This window comes from Amblyomma americanum, chromosome 6 (assembly GCF_052857255.1).
Source record: "Amblyomma americanum isolate KBUSLIRL-KWMA chromosome 6, ASM5285725v1, whole genome shotgun sequence".
NCBI lineage: Eukaryota > Metazoa > Arthropoda > Arachnida > Ixodida > Ixodidae > Amblyomma > Amblyomma americanum.
In genome coordinates this window covers 57,285,620-57,307,669 of record NC_135502.1, presented here as the reverse complement: position 1 = coordinate 57,307,669, position 22,050 = coordinate 57,285,620, and the positions used below count along the sequence as shown (strand labels likewise).

At 49.8% G+C, this 22,050-nt stretch overlaps 2 protein-coding genes across 2 annotated transcripts; both read right to left on the bottom strand.

Moving 5' to 3' along the window:
* Positions 1–872: 872 nt before the first annotated feature.
* On the bottom strand, positions 873–2,046 carry LOC144095283 (uncharacterized). Its single transcript, XM_077629061.1, has 2 exons — positions 1,905–2,046; positions 873–1,316 (listed from the first exon to the last, which is right to left on the bottom strand). The coding sequence occupies exons 1-2, from the start codon at positions 1,956–1,958 to the stop codon at positions 873–875; spliced, it is 498 nt and encodes a 165-aa protein (XP_077485187.1). The 5' UTR covers positions 1,959–2,046.
* Positions 2,047–5,152: 3,106 nt separating this feature from the next.
* LOC144095282 (uncharacterized) lies at positions 5,153–21,084 on the bottom strand. The gene is made up of 11 exons (XM_077629060.1): positions 20,977–21,084; positions 20,212–20,588; positions 18,742–19,006; positions 17,271–17,544; positions 16,221–16,390; positions 14,509–14,674; positions 13,418–13,667; positions 9,964–10,213; positions 8,852–8,924; positions 7,061–7,380; positions 5,153–5,509 (listed from the first exon to the last, which is right to left on the bottom strand). Exons 1-11 carry the CDS (start codon positions 21,082–21,084, stop codon positions 5,342–5,344), a joined length of 2,421 nt encoding a protein of 806 aa, XP_077485186.1. The 3' UTR covers positions 5,153–5,341.
* Between the last annotated feature and the right edge of the window lie 966 nt (positions 21,085–22,050).

Genomic DNA, 22,050 nt, shown 5'->3' with positions numbered 1-22,050 from the left:
CTGGTTGTTCCCTTTCATATACGAACGACCTGTAGGTGCTTGTTTATTACCCTTCGCCGGTAAGAAGGCTCTTGGCCCGTTGTGCTAACAGGCGGCGGATATTGTACTCCCTCGCGGATTCAGAGCGACGCTTCGAACCTCCGTTTGCAATGCGCCATTAGAAATGTGAACTCCGGAACTAGGGCCGGACTGAAAATTTGGAAATTGATGGTAATTTCATCGTCCTTGCCAGCGACGCGTATACACCTCATTATTGTTTTGGTGACAGCACTACGCAAAAAGGTGCCGTGACAAGCGGCTCGAACATTCTGCTATTCAGTACATTTGGCAACCGACTGAATTAAAAATTTTTAAGCCGAGTTGGACTCCTCCTTTACTTGATGCTAATTGGCACATGCTATTCTTGATGGTCGAAGAGGGTCTTTCCTGTCTGCTCATAGCGGGTTGTCTCTGCACAAATCATAACACCACCGGGTCAAAACGGGCGCTGTCAACACATGGGCGTGCGAACTCTCTCCCTCCTCCGTGCAGTATTACTCGCGTACTCAACCGAAGGCGAAACCGCCGCAGTCGGTGAGCGGCTGTGGTCAGAAAAAGTTACCATTTCAGCCACATTAGTCCTGCTGATAGATTTGCTGTAGTCGAAAAGAACTCATGAATGAACGAAGCGGCGAATGCTCCTCAAAAGATGCCCTCCAGCCCGTGGCGCCGAACTACTGTCACGTCGGCGTGGACATTCACCTCGCACCTTAAAGCCACCGGCAATGCTACGCTAGCAGGTGCAAGGCGGTTGACAGCGACGTCACGGCAATAGGAAGGCGCCATTGGTCGGAGGGGCTTCTTCCGAGGGGCATTTGCCCTTTCGGTCTAGACTAGGAGCCCACGTACTCATCGATGCGGTGGTTCCTAATCCAGTTGTTGCAGACGTGTCCAAACAGGTCGTCGCAGGGGTTGACCGTTGGGTCGAGGCTGACGTTGGCGGCTGCCGCCATGCACGCCTCGGTGCGGCAGGTGGTTCGGCTCTCCTGGCGGCGCAGGGAGGAACCGCGCGGGGTGACCAGGCTGACGAACCTCCTGGGCGTGATCATGGTCTCGTTGCGACGAGCACGCTCCCAGTCCCCGAGCAGGGTGGGCAGGCACAGCGCGAACAGGGGCAGGAAGATGACCAGCATGCGGAACAGGCTGAGCCAGCTCGCGAGCCGGTCCACCTCTTCGTCGTCGACGGCATCGTCTTCGGGGGCGCCCTGCTGGACGCCGCCGCCAGCGCGCTCCCTGCCGGCGTCGCGTCCGTCGGCGTCAGCTCCAGGGGCGTTGGGCTGGGAGAGGCACGTACGCGCGTGAAATCAAAGCTAATACATTGTCCACGTTGGGCGTCCGGCGCCCCCGCGACTCCACTTGGTCCGGCGGGCTTTAAGGACGGCGAAGTAGAGGGCTGCGGACTAAATTAAACCACCTGGAGGGGGGTTCTTTGAATACTTGCTACTAAATACAATACATCTTCAAGGCCATCTGCGCCCTTTAGATGTGCCTAGGGATGAGAGTTCGCGGGCCAGTCTGGCCTTAAATAACACGGCGCAGATAAGGCCTCAGCCAGTCTAGGCACTGTGCGAATGCACACGATTGCAATGCCCGCGTACGCGCGAAATCTGGCATCGGCTTAGGTTCACGCTCTGCGGGCACTTTTGCGTAGTCAGCATTCCTACACTTTTTTGCTTCATCTTAATGACACATAAGAATCCCGAGGACCCGAATCCCGAGAGCTCCAAGACTGTAGCTCTCGACGAGCGCATGCAGTAATCCGCGAAAGCCAGAGCTTGGAAGAGATCACATCGTGCCAGGTTAGGGTTAGCTCGAAGCTGGTTGGTTACGAAACCGCACACGCAGAGTGCCACTGCCGTACTCACCCCGTTGGGGTCGCGGCTCAGTGAGCTGTTGTACGCTGGTAGCAGTGGGCGCATTGCTGTGTGGAATTGGAGACTGAGCCAGGAGCCGTCTCTTGGTCGCTGTTTTCTCAGCAATGGGCAGAGACCTGCTGCAGTAGGCTGGCTGGCGCGTGGACGTTTGGCGCGTGGTACGTGCGCACGATTAATCAGAGTCCTCTTCTTCTTCTTCTTCTCCTTCTTCTTCTTCTTCTTCTTCTTCTTCTTCTTCTTCTTCTTCTTCTTCTTCTTCTTCTTCTTCTTCTTCTTCTTCTTCTTCTTCTTCTTCTTCTTCTTCTTCTTCTTCTTCTTCTTCTTCTTCTTCTTCTTCTTCTTCTTCTTCTTCTTCTTCTTCTTCTTCTTCTTCTTCTTCTTCTTCTTCTCTTCTTCTTCTTCTTCTTCTTCACCCCAGGTATATGGCACATACCCACGCGCGGGGATTGGCCAAGGTGTAGTTGAATAAACAAAGTTTCCATGGAAGATGACAAAATTGTAGCACCAATCGTGAATTTTGAAAAAATCAATTCTTAATGGTTTTCTCAGTCTTCTTTTTCATTGCATATCCGGTTTTTGCGAAAGGTGCTACAAAAGACTCGATTCTTATTGGAAACAAGTATGGTGCTGCAGGCAGCGGCTGATGTTGGGGAACAGACTAAGGCGGCCGTGTGCTGTGCGATGTCAGTGGGGAAATTCGCCAGGAAAAGATTACGCCCGCTTACCGGCGTAATGTTCAAGGTAGCACCGTACATCAGTCCATGACATTTTTTAAACGCTGTTCGCACCGCCGTCGTCATCATTATTGCAGCGACTTCCTCCTCGGTATCCGACCCTCGGTTCTCGGTGGACGAGGACAAATCTGATATAAATCAGGATAAACATTTCGCATTTGGTTCACGGGGCTCAGCATCACCTATAGCTTAAAAGCTCCTCATCGCCAGCATTTTGCGCCTGCGACTATACTCACGCGCAAGTTACCATGTTAAAGTTCAAAGAAACAAAAAATAAATAGAAAGATCTCTCGTTTCTGATATGTGCTATAGCTAACGTCCCTATAGGGTTAATTCTTCATTTATGCCATATTAGTTACATTTTTACACTAAAAATATTGCGTTTTTTGTCTCTTTTTTTTTGTGGAGCTGAATAGTGGTTTTTCGGAAATAGCAACCCGGGTTCGAACCCGACCGCGGCGGCTGCGTTTCTATAGAGGAAAAACGCTAAGGCGCCCGTGTGCTGTGCGATGTCAGTGCACGTTAAAGATCCCCAGGTGGTCGAAATTATTCCGGAGCCCTCAACTACGGCACCTCTTCCTTCCTTTCTTCTTTCACTCCCTCCTTTATCCCTTACCTTACGGCGCGGTTCAGGTGTCCAAAGATATATGAGACAGATACTGCGCCATTTCCTTTCCCCCAAAACCAATATTATTATTATTATTATTATTATTATTATTATTATTATTATTATTATTATTATTATTATTATTATTATTATTATTATTATTATTAAATAGCAATAACTGGAACGTTAACCCAAGGTTGTTCACTAGGTACTTCGGCTACTCGCTGTTTACACTTCGTTATGCACCGATCTGAAGTACCACAGGGACAAAAATCTAAAGGACGGTTGAACAGCAATCCAGGAGTGAAGCTGAGTCAGGGTTATCGTTGGGAACATTTTAAAAGTAGTCAGAAATCAAGCTAAATGTGGCAAAAAGTAGCCATGCGATCTAATCTTACCGCTAAATTTGTAAATAGAACAGAAGCGATATTATGAATATAAGTTTAATTAAAATTAAGTAAAAGCATTTTGAGTCAACTCAAGAAACAATAAAGAGCACAAAATTTCAGCCCTTTTGCTTGGTCTTCAAGCCAGAGATATGTTGCGCAGAAATAAATTAACTGGTGAGTGTGCGGGCAAATAACTTATCTAGTTTAGATAGCGTTCTTGCGAGAATAATTCTGGCATATTCTAGCCAGCAACTCCGTAGGACGTTGAAGTTGTTCTGCTGTGGAGCCGTAGGCCGAACTTGATTCGTATAGTCGCCATATAAGCAAGTCCAGATTTATTTGTTGCGGATCATTGTTTTTGCATATTTCACACAGGTGAACACGCGCTCAGCATCAGCAGTTGAAACTGGAACTGACAAAAGTTTCAATGTGCCTTTTGCCAGGTGTGGAAAAGGGCATCCGCCGTGTCTTTGCAAGATGCCGCTGCGTGCCAGAAACTCGAAACATTGCGTGTGATTACATACGCTGATAGTTGTTGCAGTTTCTATGTTTGTGACTCCAACTAGATGGAGTTACATAAAAAAAATTGGCGCTGGTTTAGGTTTGGTTAAACCTGGAGTGACGCGATAGCTACAGCTGTCCGAGTGGAACTTCAATTGAATAGCGTGCGCTAACAGGACGAACACAGGAAATTCGGAGAAGACGAAAGAAGCGCTTCTTTCGTCTTCTACAAGTTTCCTGTGTTCGTCCTGTTAGCGCACGCTATTCAATTGAAACGTACCAACTAGCCCGCCAGAAAGTGGAACCTGGTCACGTGACAAACAACGTGACGAACCACGTGACCAGCCACGGCACCGCGCCGCCGGCAGCTGCTCCGCACCACGGGGCAGCATGGTGGCGGCGCCGCCACACTGAAGGCTCGAAATGCTACCGTAATGTAGCTATCGCTACAAAAGGTGATGTGGCAGCCTGAGATTTTCATCGCCAAACGGAGTCGTAAATTAGCCAGTTTGGAGCAAAGTAGCCATCAACAGCAAACCTGCCGAGAGTTGTGCCAACGAACGTCTAATTGCAATGAACTTTGGATATTTTCTCGTGCTTCCTGTGAATTCTCGTCTCCGATAGTATATTTCTCGCTGTCGCTTACTCACGTCCGTCTACGTACACAGTGGTAGACTAAGGAATTCTGAGCTGGGTGAAGAATATTCGCTTCCATGTCATGAGCATTCTTCACTGTGCGGTGATAGGCTACATCTGCCACGATGCCTCTCAGGCGCCCCACATATCTGCGACATATCGAGCCGTTATCAGTGTGCAGCACGAAACTAGCATTGCAGTTGCTTGGCGCGCCAATGACAAAACAGTGTTTTGAAACAGATAATGTGATGTTTATTGCGCAACTGTCCAACAATATGCAAAATTTACGTTGTTTTTTCTACTCTACGAGAAAATCTGACATTTTAGACGATCCTAATTAGTAGGATCGCCCAGTAAGGGTTATTTCCTCGTTAGACTAACATGAAGCGCTGAATAATAAAAAATCGTGCATAAACAAGGTGCGCAGCTACTATTAATGTCTTCGAATTCAAACAGCAATGCAGTTTAAATTCGGTGTTCGGAGGACGTATGGTGTATATTTTCGCGAACGAGAAAAGCATGTGAATACTCTAGGCCTCGAAATTCGTATCGCCCACAGCGTCAGATCCGGCCGCCGTGGGCGGCACTGACAGCCGTGCTGCAGTCTTGGAAAGGGTTGGGCTGCTTCGGCGGCGGCGGGCACTGAAAGGCCCGGGCGAAGTCTTCGTTCGTAGAAGTCACCCCGTTGACCCAGGCGGCGCGACCAGGTCGGGCTGTCCCATCGCGCCGCTGAACAAAGAATAAAAAATAAAAACGAAACAAGCTGAGCAACAGCTTTCGAGCAAACTGCGATAGAACAGAGCAGCGATTGTTAGCGGAACCACAGAGTGAAGAAACCTGGCGTTCCTCTATAGTGATCATTTCTTATTGCATTTAAAATTCCCCTCAGCAGCGCTCTCCTATCGAGGAGAAATTTCAGAAGCGAACGAATACTAATTGCATTCTATGATCACACAAATTTGCCAAAAGCGAAGATGGTTTGGTTTGGTTTTAGGGGGTTTAACGTCCCAAAGCGACACAGGCTATGACTGACGCCGTAGCGAAGGGGCCCGGAAGTTTCGACCACCTGTTTTTTTTTATTGTGAATTGACATCGCACAGTACACAAGCCTCCAGAATTTCGCCTCTATCGACATTAGACCTCCGCGGCGGGGGTTGAATTTCGATGGAGGCCAAAAGCGAAGATGGTTTGGTTTGGTTTTAGGGGGTTTAATATCCCAAACTGGCTCAGGCTATGATTGACGCCGTAGTGAAGGGCCCCAGTAATTTCGACCACCTGGGGTTCTTTAACGTGCATTCACATCGCACAGTACACAGGCCTCTAGAATTTCGCCTCCATCGAAATTCGACCTCCGCGGCCGGGGTCGAACCCGAGTCTCGGCCAAAAGCGAAGAAAAAATGTAATGTACCTCCACCGCAGTAACATTTACTATTGAACTATTTTTCCTCAGCTCTAGAGCTCTGTGCTGTGTAATTTTTTTTTATCCATTGTGGGTACTTTTGAGCCTTAGAAGGGTATGAGCTTGAGCTAAATGGTAATCCATGCTGCTTCCAACTAAATTTTATTCGAAATATCCAGCTAGACACGCGCTACGAAACATGCTCTGGTCTCTCCTCTTTACTCGTCCTTGTGTCCTCTGCGCGCTTTGTTTTCTGGCTGACAAGCACGATACACGTACTTGACCGCCGTTTGTCTATAAGTGCAATCTAGCCACTATCTAGGTGCGCTTTAGGGACTACTTAGCGATACATTGCATGATACGTCAGAGAGGCATCTAGTTGTTGCGCCGTATCACCGTCTTCACTGCACTGCGGCATGCTTGGAAGTAAGCGGCAGTATATTACTCCGCTGGAAAGCAAACGTTCAAAGCTGAAAAACTTCGATGGATGCAACGGTTAAGAAAAAATATAAAGATATATAAGGAGCCCTGATATAATTCACCCACTGGTTTGAACTTAACAGTATAGGTCCGAGTTTATTCATTTACTGCGCTTCGGAACAATCATCCCTATTAGCACATGTCACTTGGGAGTTCTTAATGTCCGTACGCATTCACGGCACGGATGAGAAAATGGGCGCACCTAAGACGGTTCTCATATTCAAAGAAGGTGCCTAGTGACGCGACCTAAAACGATTACGTGATCCATCGAGGAACACCTTTTGAAAGTTTATAAACTTATAACTCAAGCATTGTTGGCTTATGCGCAATGTAGTGTGTGTATACCAGATTCTTTCTGCCGCGCATGCCAAAGAAAAACTTGTTCGAACTGTGTTGCGCACCTTGTACTTGGAAGCGAGGAGCTGCTCAACGTCGGGTCCGTTGGCCTCGCACTGGTTGAGCGCGTAGAAGACGAAGAAAAGCTGCTCGGGTCCGAGGTGCTCGAGGCCCGGAAGCACGAGCTCGGAGGCGTGCGGCCAGGCCAGGTAGGCGCGCAGAGCGAGGGACAGAGCCCGCGACTCCAGCGCCGCGTCCAGCCGCTCCGGGGACGCCTCCCACGAGGAGCAGCCGCTCCGCTCGGGACGCCGCAACGACGAGGCGCGCTGGTGCTGTTGCAACCACCGGAACAGGTGCCGCAACACGGGCTCGTAGGAGCGGACACCTGCGAGAAGAGAAGAGCACTCGTCGCGTCTGTAGCATGCAGGGACTGAAAGTCATCAGCAGGTACAACTCAAGAACGAAGCGGCACTTCGCCGTCAAAGGACCCCCTTCCAGCCAATGGCGTCGGCCGATTCCCATGACCCTGCTAGCATGACAATGCAGGGAGCGGCGTGACAATGGGTGGGGGTAGACTATACCCGGCCTTGGAGAGACTATCCCGTTTCGTCTGCCACTCCCTGCATTATGACGCTAGCAGGCTCATGAGAATCGGCCGACGCCAATGGCAGGAAGGGGGTCCTTTGACGGAGAAAAGCCGCTTCGTTCTTGAGCTGTATCCGAATGCAGCTACTTTCACTGCAGGACAAAGGACAGTAACCTTCCAATTAACCCTGTTCCGTTCCAGATGCTGCCACCTTACATCTTGCAGACATCTTAATCTCATCTGCACACCATACTCAGTGCGTACACCTGCTGCCATACGGACTCCACTGTGTTATCCTATGCGATCATTCGTTATTTATTCTACGCATTAATGTCCTACGCCCATTTCCTCTTCTTGATCTTAGCTAGGTTATGATTACATCACGTTTGTTCCCTGACCCACACGCCTCTAATCCTGTGTATTTATAAACACTTTTGCGCTTAGCATAGCTCGCTGCACTGTCCGCAGTTTAATTTCATAACCTTTTCGTTAGCCTGCTGTTTTCCGCCTCACAGGTTAGAACGGAAAGTGGTTGAACGGATGGGCGCAAAATGAACATACGTTAGAAAGTGCTGAAAAAAAAAGATAAAAACGCCCTGCTGCACAATGGGCATACGTTACGGTGGACAATAAAAACAAATAAGAAAAATATTGTCCTGCCCGCAGCACATTGAGTGGTTATGAAGTGACTGTAAACGTCGTCAATGGTGGCTGACAGTGAGGTTGGAAGGTGAGATAACCAAATTTGCCAGGGCAGGAAGGCTGCGGGTGGCTCAAGACGACTAATAATTCGGGGAAGCCTAGAGAGGCTGTACACGATCACGATGCCTTTCGAAATTAGTCATAATGAGCCTAATTCTGGAAAACTTGGGTATACATGAATCTAACTCTAGTCTAGGAGAAGACTAACGTGCATGATAATGACTGGCCCTGATCTGTTCCGAAAAAATGTGCTGGCAGTAGAAGTAACAGGTGCTATACAAGCACGGGCCAGTTGAAGGTGTCTCTTTTCTCTGAGCATCTTTTCACAAGAAAACTTTTTTCCTGACAACAGACTGTGCCTTTTGCGCGAGGAGGCTTTGATGCTATATTTCTTGGGATTTTTGCTAAGGAACCGTTGCCGTTGAAAGCCAGGGGGCTGTGCTCTCAGAGGTGCAGCAGGAGGAACGAGTTTGAATTTCATTCCGTAAGTTTCGAGTGCGTTACAAAATTTCCAGCTTCGCCTCAGCGGCATGACTAGCAAGGAAACAAGGGCAAGGAAAGGTCTTACCGATGCGTGCCACCTGCAGCATGCCTGTCGAAGGATCGGTAGCCCAGACCAAGTCGAGTGCTGCCGGCGGCACCTGGAACGAGTGCAGTTGCCAGGATTATCCTCCAGTCTCGCTGTTTATACGAAAGGCTTTGTCGCATGCAGTTGGAAAAAAAAAATATCGTCAATTGAAAGCGGCGGGGTACTGTTGGGAACAAAAGCGGTGCATACTATAGTTGCTGATGCATGGCCCGCTTCTATTTCAACGCCTTGGAGTTTTCGCTATGCATGAGAGGCACGGATAGATGTTGAGTGTACATTCTTTGCCAAAAATAATCAGGCTAGACGGTTTGCTTCTCATATATTGAAGCTACTATGTCAGCCCTCAAGCACTAAACCTCTGTATGCTAAGGATAACCCTCGCCCTCACCTTCCGAGAACTTTTTGGTCTTTAGGGAAGCCGTAAGGGCTCTACTATTCGATTGAGCCTGCAGCCTGGTTACTTTTGGCAAAGGATGTACATTTATTTGCGGAAGTGGTGGTTGGAGCCGTTGCGGATGGTGCCTCAGTGGTCTCTGCTGTCTTCTTAGCAGTGGTGAGCAGCGCCTTCTGGTCTCTCAACTAGAGAGACGCTGGCCAACATCCCTTCCCACTGCTTCAAGGCCCCATCAGGCGGCTTAAGGTTGTTGGTTACTAGTGAGCATGTCCATGCGATGCGAGTGAAAGTAGGAATGTCGCCACACCAGAGGCATGCATCTACATATAGTGTTGGGTGAAGGCGATGGAGGTGGGGAAGATTGGGGTATGGAAACGAATGCACTCTCACGTCTCTAGATCAGAGGTGACACTTCTCTGCTTGGACAGCAAGCGCTGCCGGAAGGTGGCGCGGCAGTGAAGCCCAATAGAAAGTCGTGTGCTATGCACCGATTTTGCTACTGACAGAACATGTAAGCAACTTGTACGAAACGGGACCATTTTTTTCTTTTCCCCGCTCGGTCACGGGCCCTCCAGATGAACACGAAACTTGGTTTGGTTCGGTTTGTGGGGGTTTAGTGTACCAGAGCGCCTGAGGATATGAGAGACGCCTTAGTAGAAGGCTCCGGGTAATCTCGACCACTCCTTGGGCGACAGACCTGGAGCGTAGCCTCGGTGCCCATCTCGGCGCCGTCTTCGTCGCTCTCCCCTTGGTCGGTGGCGACGGTCTCCTCTTCGCGCAGCACCAGCCTGCAGCGCGTCGACAGCAGGCCGGTCTGCCAGCGGGCGTCGGCGAACTGCTCTGGCTCGTTGAGTGCCAGGTGCTCGTTGACCATTTTGTCCTGCATCCAGGCGAACACGGTCTGCGAGGCCGATAAGGACGCCGGGGCCACTCTCTCGCCGTAGAACCTGTGCCATTTTGCGCGCGAGATTGCGGGTCACATGGGGAGGAGGAACAAACTTTTATTTGTCATAAGACAAATAGGGTAGGGGTTAGGGATGAGCCTTAGACAGGTGCGTGCGCCCTCGCAACGGTGCTAGGTGGCTTGAAGACTATGCTTCTTGGCGACCTGCAGGGCCCAACCCGCCATCCGGAGTTGTACCTCCGGGTCAGGGCTGAGCAACGCAGTCTCCCACTGACTTCGGTTTGAGATTTGGAAGCTCAGAGGTAGTGGGCCCTCTGGGCACTCGAATAGGATGTGATTGTGATTTGCTTTAGAATGATTGCAGAGTGTGCGGCGGGAATTGTATTCTGCCGGATACATCAGGGAGTAGATATAAGGATTTGGGAATGTTCCCGTCTTAAGTGGCCGCCAGGAAACCTGCTCTGCTTTGGTGATGGATTTGTGCGGGGGTGGGTATTTGAGTCGATAGTTTCGATGGTGGAGGATGATTTCATGGTAGGTTACCAGGCACTCCCTCCTGAACCAGGCGCACTGGTACGTCCGTCGGAGAACCCCCTTCTGCGGTTGCTTCATGTATTTTAGTGGCACACGCAGAACATTCGAAAATAAGGTGTCTTATGCCGACTTAAACCGCTCACAAATTCATATTTCAAGCATTCATGTTATTCATGTCGGAGCGCATTTGTGCCTCGTCATATAAGCCACGCAAATATCACGTCGTGGTTATTTACTTGCAACGTTATTTTGCGATAGCGTTGAGGTAAAATAGGACATACATTTGTGCAAATCATTTGTCAATGCCAGTCTATTTTATTTCATTGTTATTTTTCTGAATACGGTACATGCAGCGTCCACGACGTGAGTATTGCGGGAGGTTCCAAGGTAACACCCGTCAGGGGCCTCTCTTTTGAGTAAGTGAATGAATAAAGAGTGTAGAAATGAAGGACCAAAAAAGCCGACACAGATCAGAAGAAAGATTCACGGATAGAAAGGAAATAATGAATCAATTCGTCAACATACCAGCAAGTATTTATTTATTTCCGAAATACTGCAGGTCCTTACTGTTGACCCTAGCAGGAGGGACAAGATCAATACAGTATGACACTATACGAATTCATCGCAATGGAAGGAGGACAGATAAGTCACAACTTAATTGAAATGGGACATGTTCAACTACAGTAACACAACCTTTGTCCGTAAAGTTTCGAGACTTATTTATTTTCTTCTCTAGAAATGATACCCTAAAACAAATGTTGGTGCGCATGTGTAGGCCATCTTTTCGGGCTAACCTGAGCTATTTATGTTCATTGATGTGGCAGCTACTTGATGGCACTACATGTAGAAAAAATACGTTGTCACTAGTCGTCTGCGCATTCTACTGCGAGTGAATGTGGAGAGATGGACGTTCACCTCGAACAGCGTGTAAACATAAAATTCTGTGTGAAGCTTGGCAAGACAGCCAAACAGACGTATGAGCTCCTTCGTGACGCTTACGACAACGAGACATTATCGCGGGCGCGAGTTTTCGAGTGGCACAAGAGGTTCGTTTCAGGGAGAACGTCGGTGGAAGACGACACAAGGCAGGGGCGCCCTTAAACCTCACGGAATGAAAACAACGTGGCTCAGATCAGAGAAATCATACAGCAAGACCGCACCATTACAGTTCGCATGCTATCAGATGCTCTCGACATTAGTAAGACAACCCAAATTTTGTGTGAAAACTTGGGAAAACGAAAGCTGAATGCCAAAATTGTGCCGCACTTCCTCACACAGGACCAGAAGGACACGCGGACATCAGTGAGCGCTGACTTGCTCTCCGAGGCATAGAAGAGTGCTGCATTCGTCGACATCATCATTGCTGAAGACGAAACATGGTGTTTTCAATATGATCCCGAAACAAAGAGGCAGAGCCCCAAATTGCGGTCCACAAGCTCTCCGGCGTCGAGAAAGGTGCGGCGACAGAAGACCGAAACAAAGACGATGCTGATAGTTTTTTTCGATGCCAGAGTTGTCATACACCACGAGTTCATCCCACAAGGGCAGACGGTGAATCAGGAGTTTTATATCCGCGTGCTCCAACACATGCGTGATGCACTGCGACGCCGTCACCCTGATTTATGGGCATCTAGACAATGGAGACTTCTCCGCAATAACGCAAGTCCGCACACTGCTCTCAGCGCGACAAAATTTCTCGCCAAGCACAGCATTACTGTACTTTCCCATGCGCCTTACTCGTTTTACCTCTCCCTATGCGATATTTTCCTGTTTCTTCGTGTGAAGAGAGCCCTAAAATGTCGCTGGATGAGGAGCGGGGAGGCCATTCAAGTCGCCACGACAAAGGAGCTGACAGTCCTGCCAAAAGAAGAGTTTTCCAACAGTTTCCAAGACCTCAAGAAGCGTTGGAAGCTGTGTATAGACTGCAAGGGAGACTATTTCGATGGAGTGCTGCACAAATGATTTCAATGTTAAACGCACGTTTTTAAATGGACTCAGTCTAGGAACTTTACGGACAAATGGTTAGGAAAAAAATTTACACAGATGCGGAACTGACGGTGGGTCAAATGTAATCATTCTCAGTAGAGTCGATAACAAGGTAAAAAGATATTGGAGGAGTCACTTAAGCTCCGCATTTAGTGTATGAAGTGACAGCGATAATGAGTTACCACTGCGCAGTGGTGCAGCTGTTAAGCGACGCGCCACTGCCCTGCGATGGCAGGTGCTGCCATCGGTGGAGCTTGTGAGACACAGGTTGCTCTTCCCAAGCAAGTTTCGCGATCAATCATTAATTTAACTGCCACCTGACACGGTGGGCAGTTTGCTCACAATCCGGTGGGCAGGTTTTGATGACGCCACAAGGACACGTGACCGTTTGCGCGAGGCCGCGCAGAATCTTCCGCCCCGGGGTGTCCATAGGGTATCCATAGAGCGGCAACCCTGTGTGGTGGACATCATACCCCGTCCGATTTTTTCGCTCACAACGCTGACGACGGTGGCGGATTTCGTTCTCTAGCGTTAAAATCATTGTAGGACCCTCAGTGCTTTTTCCGAACCTGTTGCTTAATCCTCCCTTCGGTAATGCATGTCGGTAAACCTTGAGAGCATAGAATAGGCAACATGGAGGTCTCTAGCAGAACCCTTTGTCCTCCAGAGGACGAGACCAAGCACACTATGCGGAGTCGTGATTCGTTTTGCGACAGAGCAGTCCCACCTGTCGACGTATGCCTGACGCATCGTGGCGTTGCTCAGCCAGTCGGGCGCGAGCCCCACCCAAGGAAGGGCATCCGCGCGGTCGGCCAGCACTGCCGAAAGCGAATTGTTGCCGGTGTCCAACGCCCCCGCGCGCAGCAGGCCGGTCAGCTGGTGCTTCAGGTACCCCAGCAGGGCTCCTGGGTCCAGGCCGTGCACCAGCGGAGATCGAGTTGCAAGCACGTGCAGCGCCAGCACCGGCTCGTACTTCGCTGTGATAGCAAGGAAGACGGCGCAGTGCATGCTGCTGTCTACACTCACGTATCTTAGAGAGTAGAGCGTCTGCATTCACGTCTATCAAGGAAGCAGACACGTGCATGCAAGACAGAAGAAACAGAGTTCACATTTACGACACACTCACTCGGCGAACGCTGACCAAACAATTTATCCTTACTAATACGTGTCGTAGAATTTTTGGGTCGCTGGGAAGTTCTAGAGGAGAATGCAAGTAGAACGAGAAGAATCGAGTCTTTAGGAACCCGACTGAAGGAATTCTCAGCGCACGAGTGCGTTGGGCTCGCATCTCCCAGAAAAAGTGGAAATGAACTTATAAGCGGTCGTCTACTACGGGTGTATTTGCAGATAAAACGGCGACGGTCGAGTCTGAGTTGCTCTATCACTTACAAAAATTTCTTTAGACTGTCTGTAGACTGTCCATAGACGTCTGTCTTTAAAGTCTATAGACAAAACCTAGAGAACAGTCTAGATTTATGGCCATACACTTTTAGTAGGCTTTTATCTATAGACAGTCTATACACTATAGATAGACAAAAAGAAATATCTATAGCAAGGCAATAGAGTCTACAAAAACTCTACAGACTGTCTTTAAATCATTTTTATAAGGGTAATAAGCAAAAGGTCGCTAATTCGACACCAAACCTGAAAAGCCACATCAAGGTGACAAACTGCGAAAACAAGCTGTATTACTGAGGCCTCAGTGCGCGTTCGGAAATGATCCCAAGTGCTTATTTTGGCGTGCTCTCCAATCGACCTTTAGACTGTGGCCGTAAACAAATGGAGGCAAGACTCCGAGGGTCCGTACGCTGGGCGCACCTATCATGCGGATGCAGTGCTCGGTTGCGGTACGCGCTGGCGCCGTGTCGTCAACGTCTAGAAGTCGGCACAGAATCTGCTTCTCCGGGCCAGCCGGCAGAAGCCTCGACGCCAGCAACGCGGTGCGCAGGCCCAGGTAGTTGAGCAGCTCGTGCTCCTTCACTTCCTGCATCGCGCGACGCTCCTTTTAACACGTCGGAATAAGAGATGTCGCACGGGAAATAAACCAGCCACCTTGCGCCGTCTGCTGCCAAGTTTTCAAAACAGACTATTTTGCACGAAAATACGTACTTTTAACAATACGCTGATAGCCTTCTTAAAAAAACGATAGTCTCACTTGGTTGCAAGATAAATGATAGTCATCTCCAGCTACATGGCCGTTGTTTTTGTTAGAGACGGGAAAAAAGAAGATACAGTCGAGGAAAAAAGTCTCTGGACAGCGTGTTTCGTAAACTAAGCTGATAGCTGTATTATTAGCCGCTGGCTGGAGACCTCCGCAACTGTACATGTCGCGGTTCAGTAACGCAGTCGGGTCCAAGGCACATGCAAGAAGCCACGGGGTGACCGTTTCATTTGTATACTAGCGCTCCACGTTTGCTCTGTCTCGGCTTTGTTCTGGTAGACGCAAGAGATTTCCTCTGAAGAATTTTTACCAGCCAAAGAAGACACATAAACAAGAGAGAACCACACAGGACTAGGGCTGGTGCCTTGTCCTGTGCGGTTCTCCTGTGTACGCGTCTTCTTTGGTTGATAAAAATTCTTCAGCATGCCATACACACAGGCCCACCATTCAGCCTTGCTGCAGATTTCCTAGTGCTGCAAGGATTTCGAGTACGACTCCTTCTTCATTTCAAAGACTAATATGCCATCACCTTGTCCGTGGCTACGAACTCGCCATTGGCCCTAACCAATAGACTATGCTAAATGAGAATTTTTGAATGCGTTTCCATATTAGAAGGGTCTGTGCAAGCGCAATTAATTATCAGGTTTGTAAAATTACTGACATCTGCCGCGGCTAACAGTTTGTTCCTAAAGAATTTTTCTCTTTTTTTCTTAACCACCAAATTTTAGAATTTTTTTTATGTTTTCGCTAACACCCGCTATATTTTTGTCGCGGCGAGTAGTGCGTTCAGTCTGCAAGAGGAATGCACCCAATAGAGCATGTTTTTGAGCAAGAAACAAAGTATAGAGTGACTGCGAACGTCAGTCTCGTGCTTTTTGACTTTTTATTCTAGCTGCGCCCCAAACCGCACTGCGTGAACACCCGAAATTAAACAAAGACAAGTAGTTGCATATAGAACGCGCATCCTTTTGTGAAAGGTACGCAGCACGTACGCAAAATATTGTTATTTGTCCGACTGTGAAAAGGATCATCATATGCGACCCTACCTTTACGGAATTTATGAGTGTCGAGAGAATTCTCAGCATCACTTAATCCAGGGTCGAGCGATAAGCTAAGGGGAGAATACACGAAAGGCACAGAAACGTGTAAAGCTTGAATCTTAGTGCATTCAAAACGCCAATGTTGGTACAACCTCTTGGATTTTTCAAACACGAGCATGCCACAAAATATACATTACAACTTGCAGTGTTATCTGTATTTATCCCGGCGCGCGCCCGTGCGCCATTCAGTCATTATATTTCGCAAGTTTCATTCCTTCTACTTGATGAAGCGCCAACGTGGTTAACGTTGCTGCGCCTCTCGAACGAACCTTGAGCACGTCCGGCAGCGCATCGACATAAATCGGCGCCCGAACGACGACTTCACTGACGGCCTCGCGAGGCTCGAATGCCTCCTCGATCACCGTGCGCAGGTTCCACGAGGACCAAGCGCTCAGCGGTATCTTGCCCGAGCGCTGTCGACCGCCGTCAGGCTCCGCTTCTGCATTCGAAGACCTCCGTGTGGTTAACCACGATTAAGGATCTCCTTCATGGCTAAACAACGAAGGACGTCAGTAAAACCAAAAGGCTATGAAAGCAAGGACACTGCGCAGACAAATTACTCTTCTCAAAGCACACCTAGATTCAAGATACGCCTCAACGTATACGTAGCATGCAGCGAGACACTATTTCGAATGACTTGCACTCTATCAACCTGAGGAGTGTTCTTTCTGCTGAAATATTACAACAAATCATAGAGAGTCGTATAGACTCTCTATGAGCGTCCTGTGTTCTCACGGAATAATGACGCCCACAGGCACGTTCCATGCTGTGCTTTATTCTTCCCTTCCTATTATCTTTTAATGGTTATGGCACTCGGCTCGTCACCCGAAACACGCGGATTCGATCCCAGCCGCGGCGGTCGAATTTCGATGAAGGCGAGATTCTAGGGACCCGTGCACTCTGTGATGTCATAGCATGTTAAAAAACACCAGGTGGTCGAAATTTCCGGAGCCCTTCACTACAGCGTCCCCATAGCGTGAGTCGCTTTGGGATGTTAAACCCCCGTAAACCCATACGCATCTTATCTTTTTCCATCCCCTCTCCACGTGTAGGGTAGCAAACAAATCTTTGCTGATTTAACGTCCCTGCGTTTCCATTATTCTGCCTCTTGCTCTCTATGAACCGTGCATAAACGTCCCGCCAAATGCATCAGCACGCTCTTTTTTAAGGACAGCGCGTGACCGACCTTAACTGTGCAGGCTCACCGATTGCACCCTCCTGCTCAGTAATGTGCGCGTCAAACGTCAAACATCTGCGTTGATCGCTTAGTGCCAATTGGAATCTCATGACCGAGTCTGGGGAAGTCAACAGGTTCATACCAGACAGGAACAGCGTGGTGTTCCAAGGAGGAGGCTCGTCGCCCCTGCGCGCCGTGTCCAGGAGCTTTTCGAACCGGTTCACGTCCAGTGGCGGCGGCAGCTGCCCTCCCGCCAACACGAAGGCTGCGTCGGCCGCCTGTGCCACCTCGGCGGGTCCCGTGGTGGGCCCGTCGAGCAGCAGCCTAGGCTCGGCCAGGAACACGTGCCCGTCGGCGCCGACGCCCATACGTAGGATTGCCGGCTCGTTGGTGAAGTAATACGCATTGCCCAGTACCTGCGCATTTCGCGTTAACAATGCACCTGATGTAGATATTTATAACGGCGGAAGCGCCGCTTATGTCACATTCTTCGAAGGCGAAAGCTGTATCTTGGGGTGTTTGCAATGTTGTAGAAGCACATGAACCTGCAATCGGTTGTCAGGAGAGAGCAGATACACAGGTGACTTCGTGTCTGCGTCAAGAAAATGGCCTCAAGGCTGCCTCAAGCCCCTCTCCCTTCCTATGAGCAAGCTCCCTCTAAAGATCTCCTGGGTCTAGGGCCTTGGGAGTGTGACTTCTAACACACATATTGTACACCATACACTTCAGTGCCCTTTTTACTTGTTTCGTGCCTGTACAGTTACATGCACCGGATCAGAATAGCCTCAGATCTATGTAAGGATCTTCTGGTGTGCCGTACTGAGTCTCGGGATAGATCGTCGGGACGTGGATGGCGCAATCTGCCAGTGAACGATCTGCAGGGCAGCCAGGTCGCTGAATTAAGCCAGTGCTTGGTAAGGATTGTTACTGCCATGCTCCAACGTGCATGTGCAACGTGCAACGTGCACGGGCAGCGAGCCGGAAACGCACTTTTAATGACCTCGTTTCAAGCACTTTAAGCTAGCACATTTTCAGCTTTATCGATTTCCACACGACGCTGGACGGAACGTATGTAGCACTATGAGCACCTCTCGTAGCCAACGAGCACCTCTAAGCCAACGTTAACTGGTCGCAGTCATGCATGATGTGCCCACATGGTGCACTTGAGTGAGTCCTCAACGGCGGCGAGCCGCGCGCTTTGCTCTGTCCGAACAATATAGTAGTTTTAGAGAATAGGTCCACCCCGAGCACTACAAGTCAACTGTGGCGGAAGCAACGAGGCGGCAGATTATTTGTATTCATGATTAACCAACTCACCCAGACCTCTGTCCTGTTTCAGAAAATTCCTTCTATAGATGGCCCCTTTTTTATCAGCCCCAGCCCGCGTACAGCTGTGCCATCACGACCTGCTCGTCTCTGACCCTGCCCTTCAGCTTCAAGGAGATTGTGCCTCCCGAAGTTCAAGACTTATTTGGAACGCTAGAACATTAGAGGGGCCACACAGAAAGGGCAATCAATGTCACTATATCTGACCCAGTGTCTGTCCTCGTTGTAAAAGTGCGTTTCTTGTCCGCTTTGTTGCTCACACTATTGTTTATTTGCGTAGTCCGCACCTTGGACACGTCCTCGGCATTGGCGGTGTCCCGTCGTGGCTGCGGCCAAGGAGCTACGCCGGCGCTGTCCAACAGCTTAGAGCGCAGTTGGGCGCCGTCCTCGGGGCCTGGTTTGAGACACTTGCGGTAGAGCCGCCGCAGCGCAGCGGGTAGCCAGCGGCTGCCGGCCCTGCCCGCCAGAAGCTTGTGGAGCGCGCCAGAGAGCGCCGCCTGGTGCGCGTGGTCCATCGTGTAACGGTAGTTTCGCGCGTCCCATGACTCTGACCTGCGGCCATATACCCAGTGAATCAACTGCCACATCCCTGTCATCACATTTCCGGGGAGCCAAACTCCATAGCTCGTGCGCGCCTGTGCCTTCTGGTAAAATGCAGCGCACTCGAGAATTGTAGGCTAGATTTCCTGCTAATTCTAAATGACCGCCCCATTTTGCGAAGGTTCATGTTGCGAACGCACACATTCGATGTGAATGCAATTGCTCGTTGGTTTATAGCCCATAACTCGTAAACGCACCTGTCATGAATTAAAATATTTCTGCTCATTACTCCCAATCTAAGGCAGAAATGGTGTCAAATAGTAAAGCAGGCCCAAACGTTCTCACTAAGGTAGCGCAGTAAAATTGTCTCTCTAGAGTACACCTACAAAGCATGTCGTTGTCCTAGAGAAATTGCTATACTGCGGCAAAGCCACTTCACCACGGGACACTGCCATCCTGTGGTTAAGTCAACTCAGCAGGCGTGTGTCAGCGTTGAAATCTTGGCGACGCTTTGCCCCCTCACAACGGACCAAATAAACTGTCCTCGCTGCATTCTTCGACGCGACTGCTCGCTATAAGTGCTAACGTTCGCTGTTTTCACTTTCTAAACCATACGCCCAGGGGTGAGAGGCTAGAGCCCTTGTTGCTCTGATAATTTGGCCATTTTTGGAGCTGCGAAGAGTGACTGTACTGCACCCTCTTCAGGGTCGGGGGACGGGGGAGGGGGCGGCATTGTGTTCACGCGGATATTTACATTTCCGGCAGAACTTCCTCTTCCGACGTTACTTTGTCGTCTGGCGGTCGTCTGCCATGTCGCGTGGCAGGAGGAGGAAGCTCTCCCGACAATGGAATTTTCGCATTAAAACAAGCCCCTCTCCCACCTCCTTGTCCTGAAGCAATTACGTCGAAGAATGCAGCGAGGATATTGTGTTTAGAAGCGAGCGGACGAGGCATCATCAAGTTGTCAGCACAACCATGTGGACAGTAGTAGTGTTCCTTGGAGGGGTAGTTTTGCCGCATTTCAGCGGTGTCGTTGGAACAACGGCACGCTTGCTGGGTGGACTTACCACACTATTCGAGTGTCCTTTGCTAGGGTGCCTTCGGCGCATTTCAACGGTGTAGTTAGGAAAATGGGTACGACAAATAGACAACTACCGGTAACCGGTATATAGGTTTCCGGGTGAGTCAAACGAAAAGTATATGTAAAGCGGGCTCACCGTGCCTCACTGGCGCCCCTTATCCAGTTGTTGCAGACGTGGCCGAAGAAGTCGTTGCACGGGTTGGCCGCCGCGTCGAGGCTGACGTTGGCTGCCGCCGCAACGCATGCGCGGGTGCTGCACGTGCGCTCGCCGGCGCCCCGCTCGCGGCGGGACTGACCCTGCGACAGGTACGAGGCAAGCGTGGTGTCCGGCGTGTCGGGCGGCCGGTTCGCGTGCTCCCAGTCGCTGCCCACGTTGCTGAGGATGAACAGGTTGAGCGCCAGCAGCAGCAGGAAGACGGCCACCATGCCGGCCACCAGGAACCACACCGCGTGGCTCTTGCTTTCCCCGGAACCCACCTCGGTCGCGGCGCCGGCCGGGCCGGCGGCGTTCTGCTAGAGAATTAATCGGTGCGTCAAACGGAAGTGAGCGAAGAAGAGTTCGCGAGGTGGAAAGTCCCTGAATGATTTCCGTACGCGATTGATATAGCGGAAACTAATCGGAGTTTTTAGATTCAGGAGCTATAGTTGGGACTGCAATTGACATTGGCGAGGTTCGGATTGGCGAGGATCTATGTTTCAAGTGATGGCCCCAGGTATTCCGCCCGGCGCACCTACACTCTAAACACGAATTCGCCTTTATGGGAGAGAGTAAACTGTCCTCTAGCGCACATCATTTTATACAAGAGAGTGCTCTGGAGGACAGCTTACTCTGTTCTTACTCCGTTCCCTTTAGAGTGTGTGTACATACACCACGCAGTGTTCCAGCCGTTGGTTAACTCACCTGGTAGGGATCGCTCACGTTGTCATCGTAGTACTCTGCGTCCGTGCCTACGGCGGCGTCCGTCTGCCGGCCCCAGACACTGTTGTAGGTGGAGTGCCACTCCTGCATGGCGGCAGGTGGTAGCACTCAGCGGAAGAGGCCGATGGTCGTCGCTGCAAAGGCGGCTTTCTGGATTCTGCAAAGGCCGGGTCCTTCGAACAGCTGCGCGTGGCGGCACGAGCTTCTTCTGATTCTTTTTCTTCTTATTCTTTTCTCTTAGCGTCGTGTATGCACGGAGGGAAGACGAAAAAGAAACATGTCGAATTAGAACATTTTGTCATCCCTTGACACCATGAAAATTAATTAATTAATGATGACAAGGCGCAGAGGTCTGTCGAAAGACTGCCACTCCGTTCCGAAAAAAGAATGCCAATGGTGCGTGGCGGAGAGAGTAATAATTCATGCAGGGAAGATTCATTTACAAAAAAAAAAAGAATGTCTCCGAGGTCGCCATTTGCGACATCCATTTTCCATCCTCCTCTGCTCTGAAAACAGGAATGCCGGTTTCAAGAGGAAGGTTTAGAGTGTATTACTATGGGGAACGAGTAAACATGGGAATAGACACAGTTTGTTCATGAGTCGCGTGTCGAAGCTGGCACTGCGCGACACGTTAGGAGACGCCCGATGGTGCGGTTAGAGCAAAAACCAGACAAGCTGGGTAAGTAGAAGGAAACGATGAGAACACCCTTTTGTGCATGCGCCTGCTCGATGAATTTATTCTAAAGCACAGAATGTGACTATTGACAACCAAGTTGAAAAACGTCGTTGAGTGTTAGGGTTGGCACAAGAGACATCGTGGTTAATACAAAGAAAAAAAAAGCAAAAGTCAGTAATGCACGTGACTCACGTCGGAAAATGAAAGTGACCATTTTCCGTTGCGGCTACTAGTTTTTGGAGTAACTGGCATGCGCAGGCTGGTACAAGTTGCGAGCGCTGCAGCTTGAAACCCCAAGAAATTCCTCCACCATCGCAGAGTTGATGAGCCAGCTAGCTCTTGTGCAGAGACGCTAACGATGTGTTGCAAAGAGCGTATGC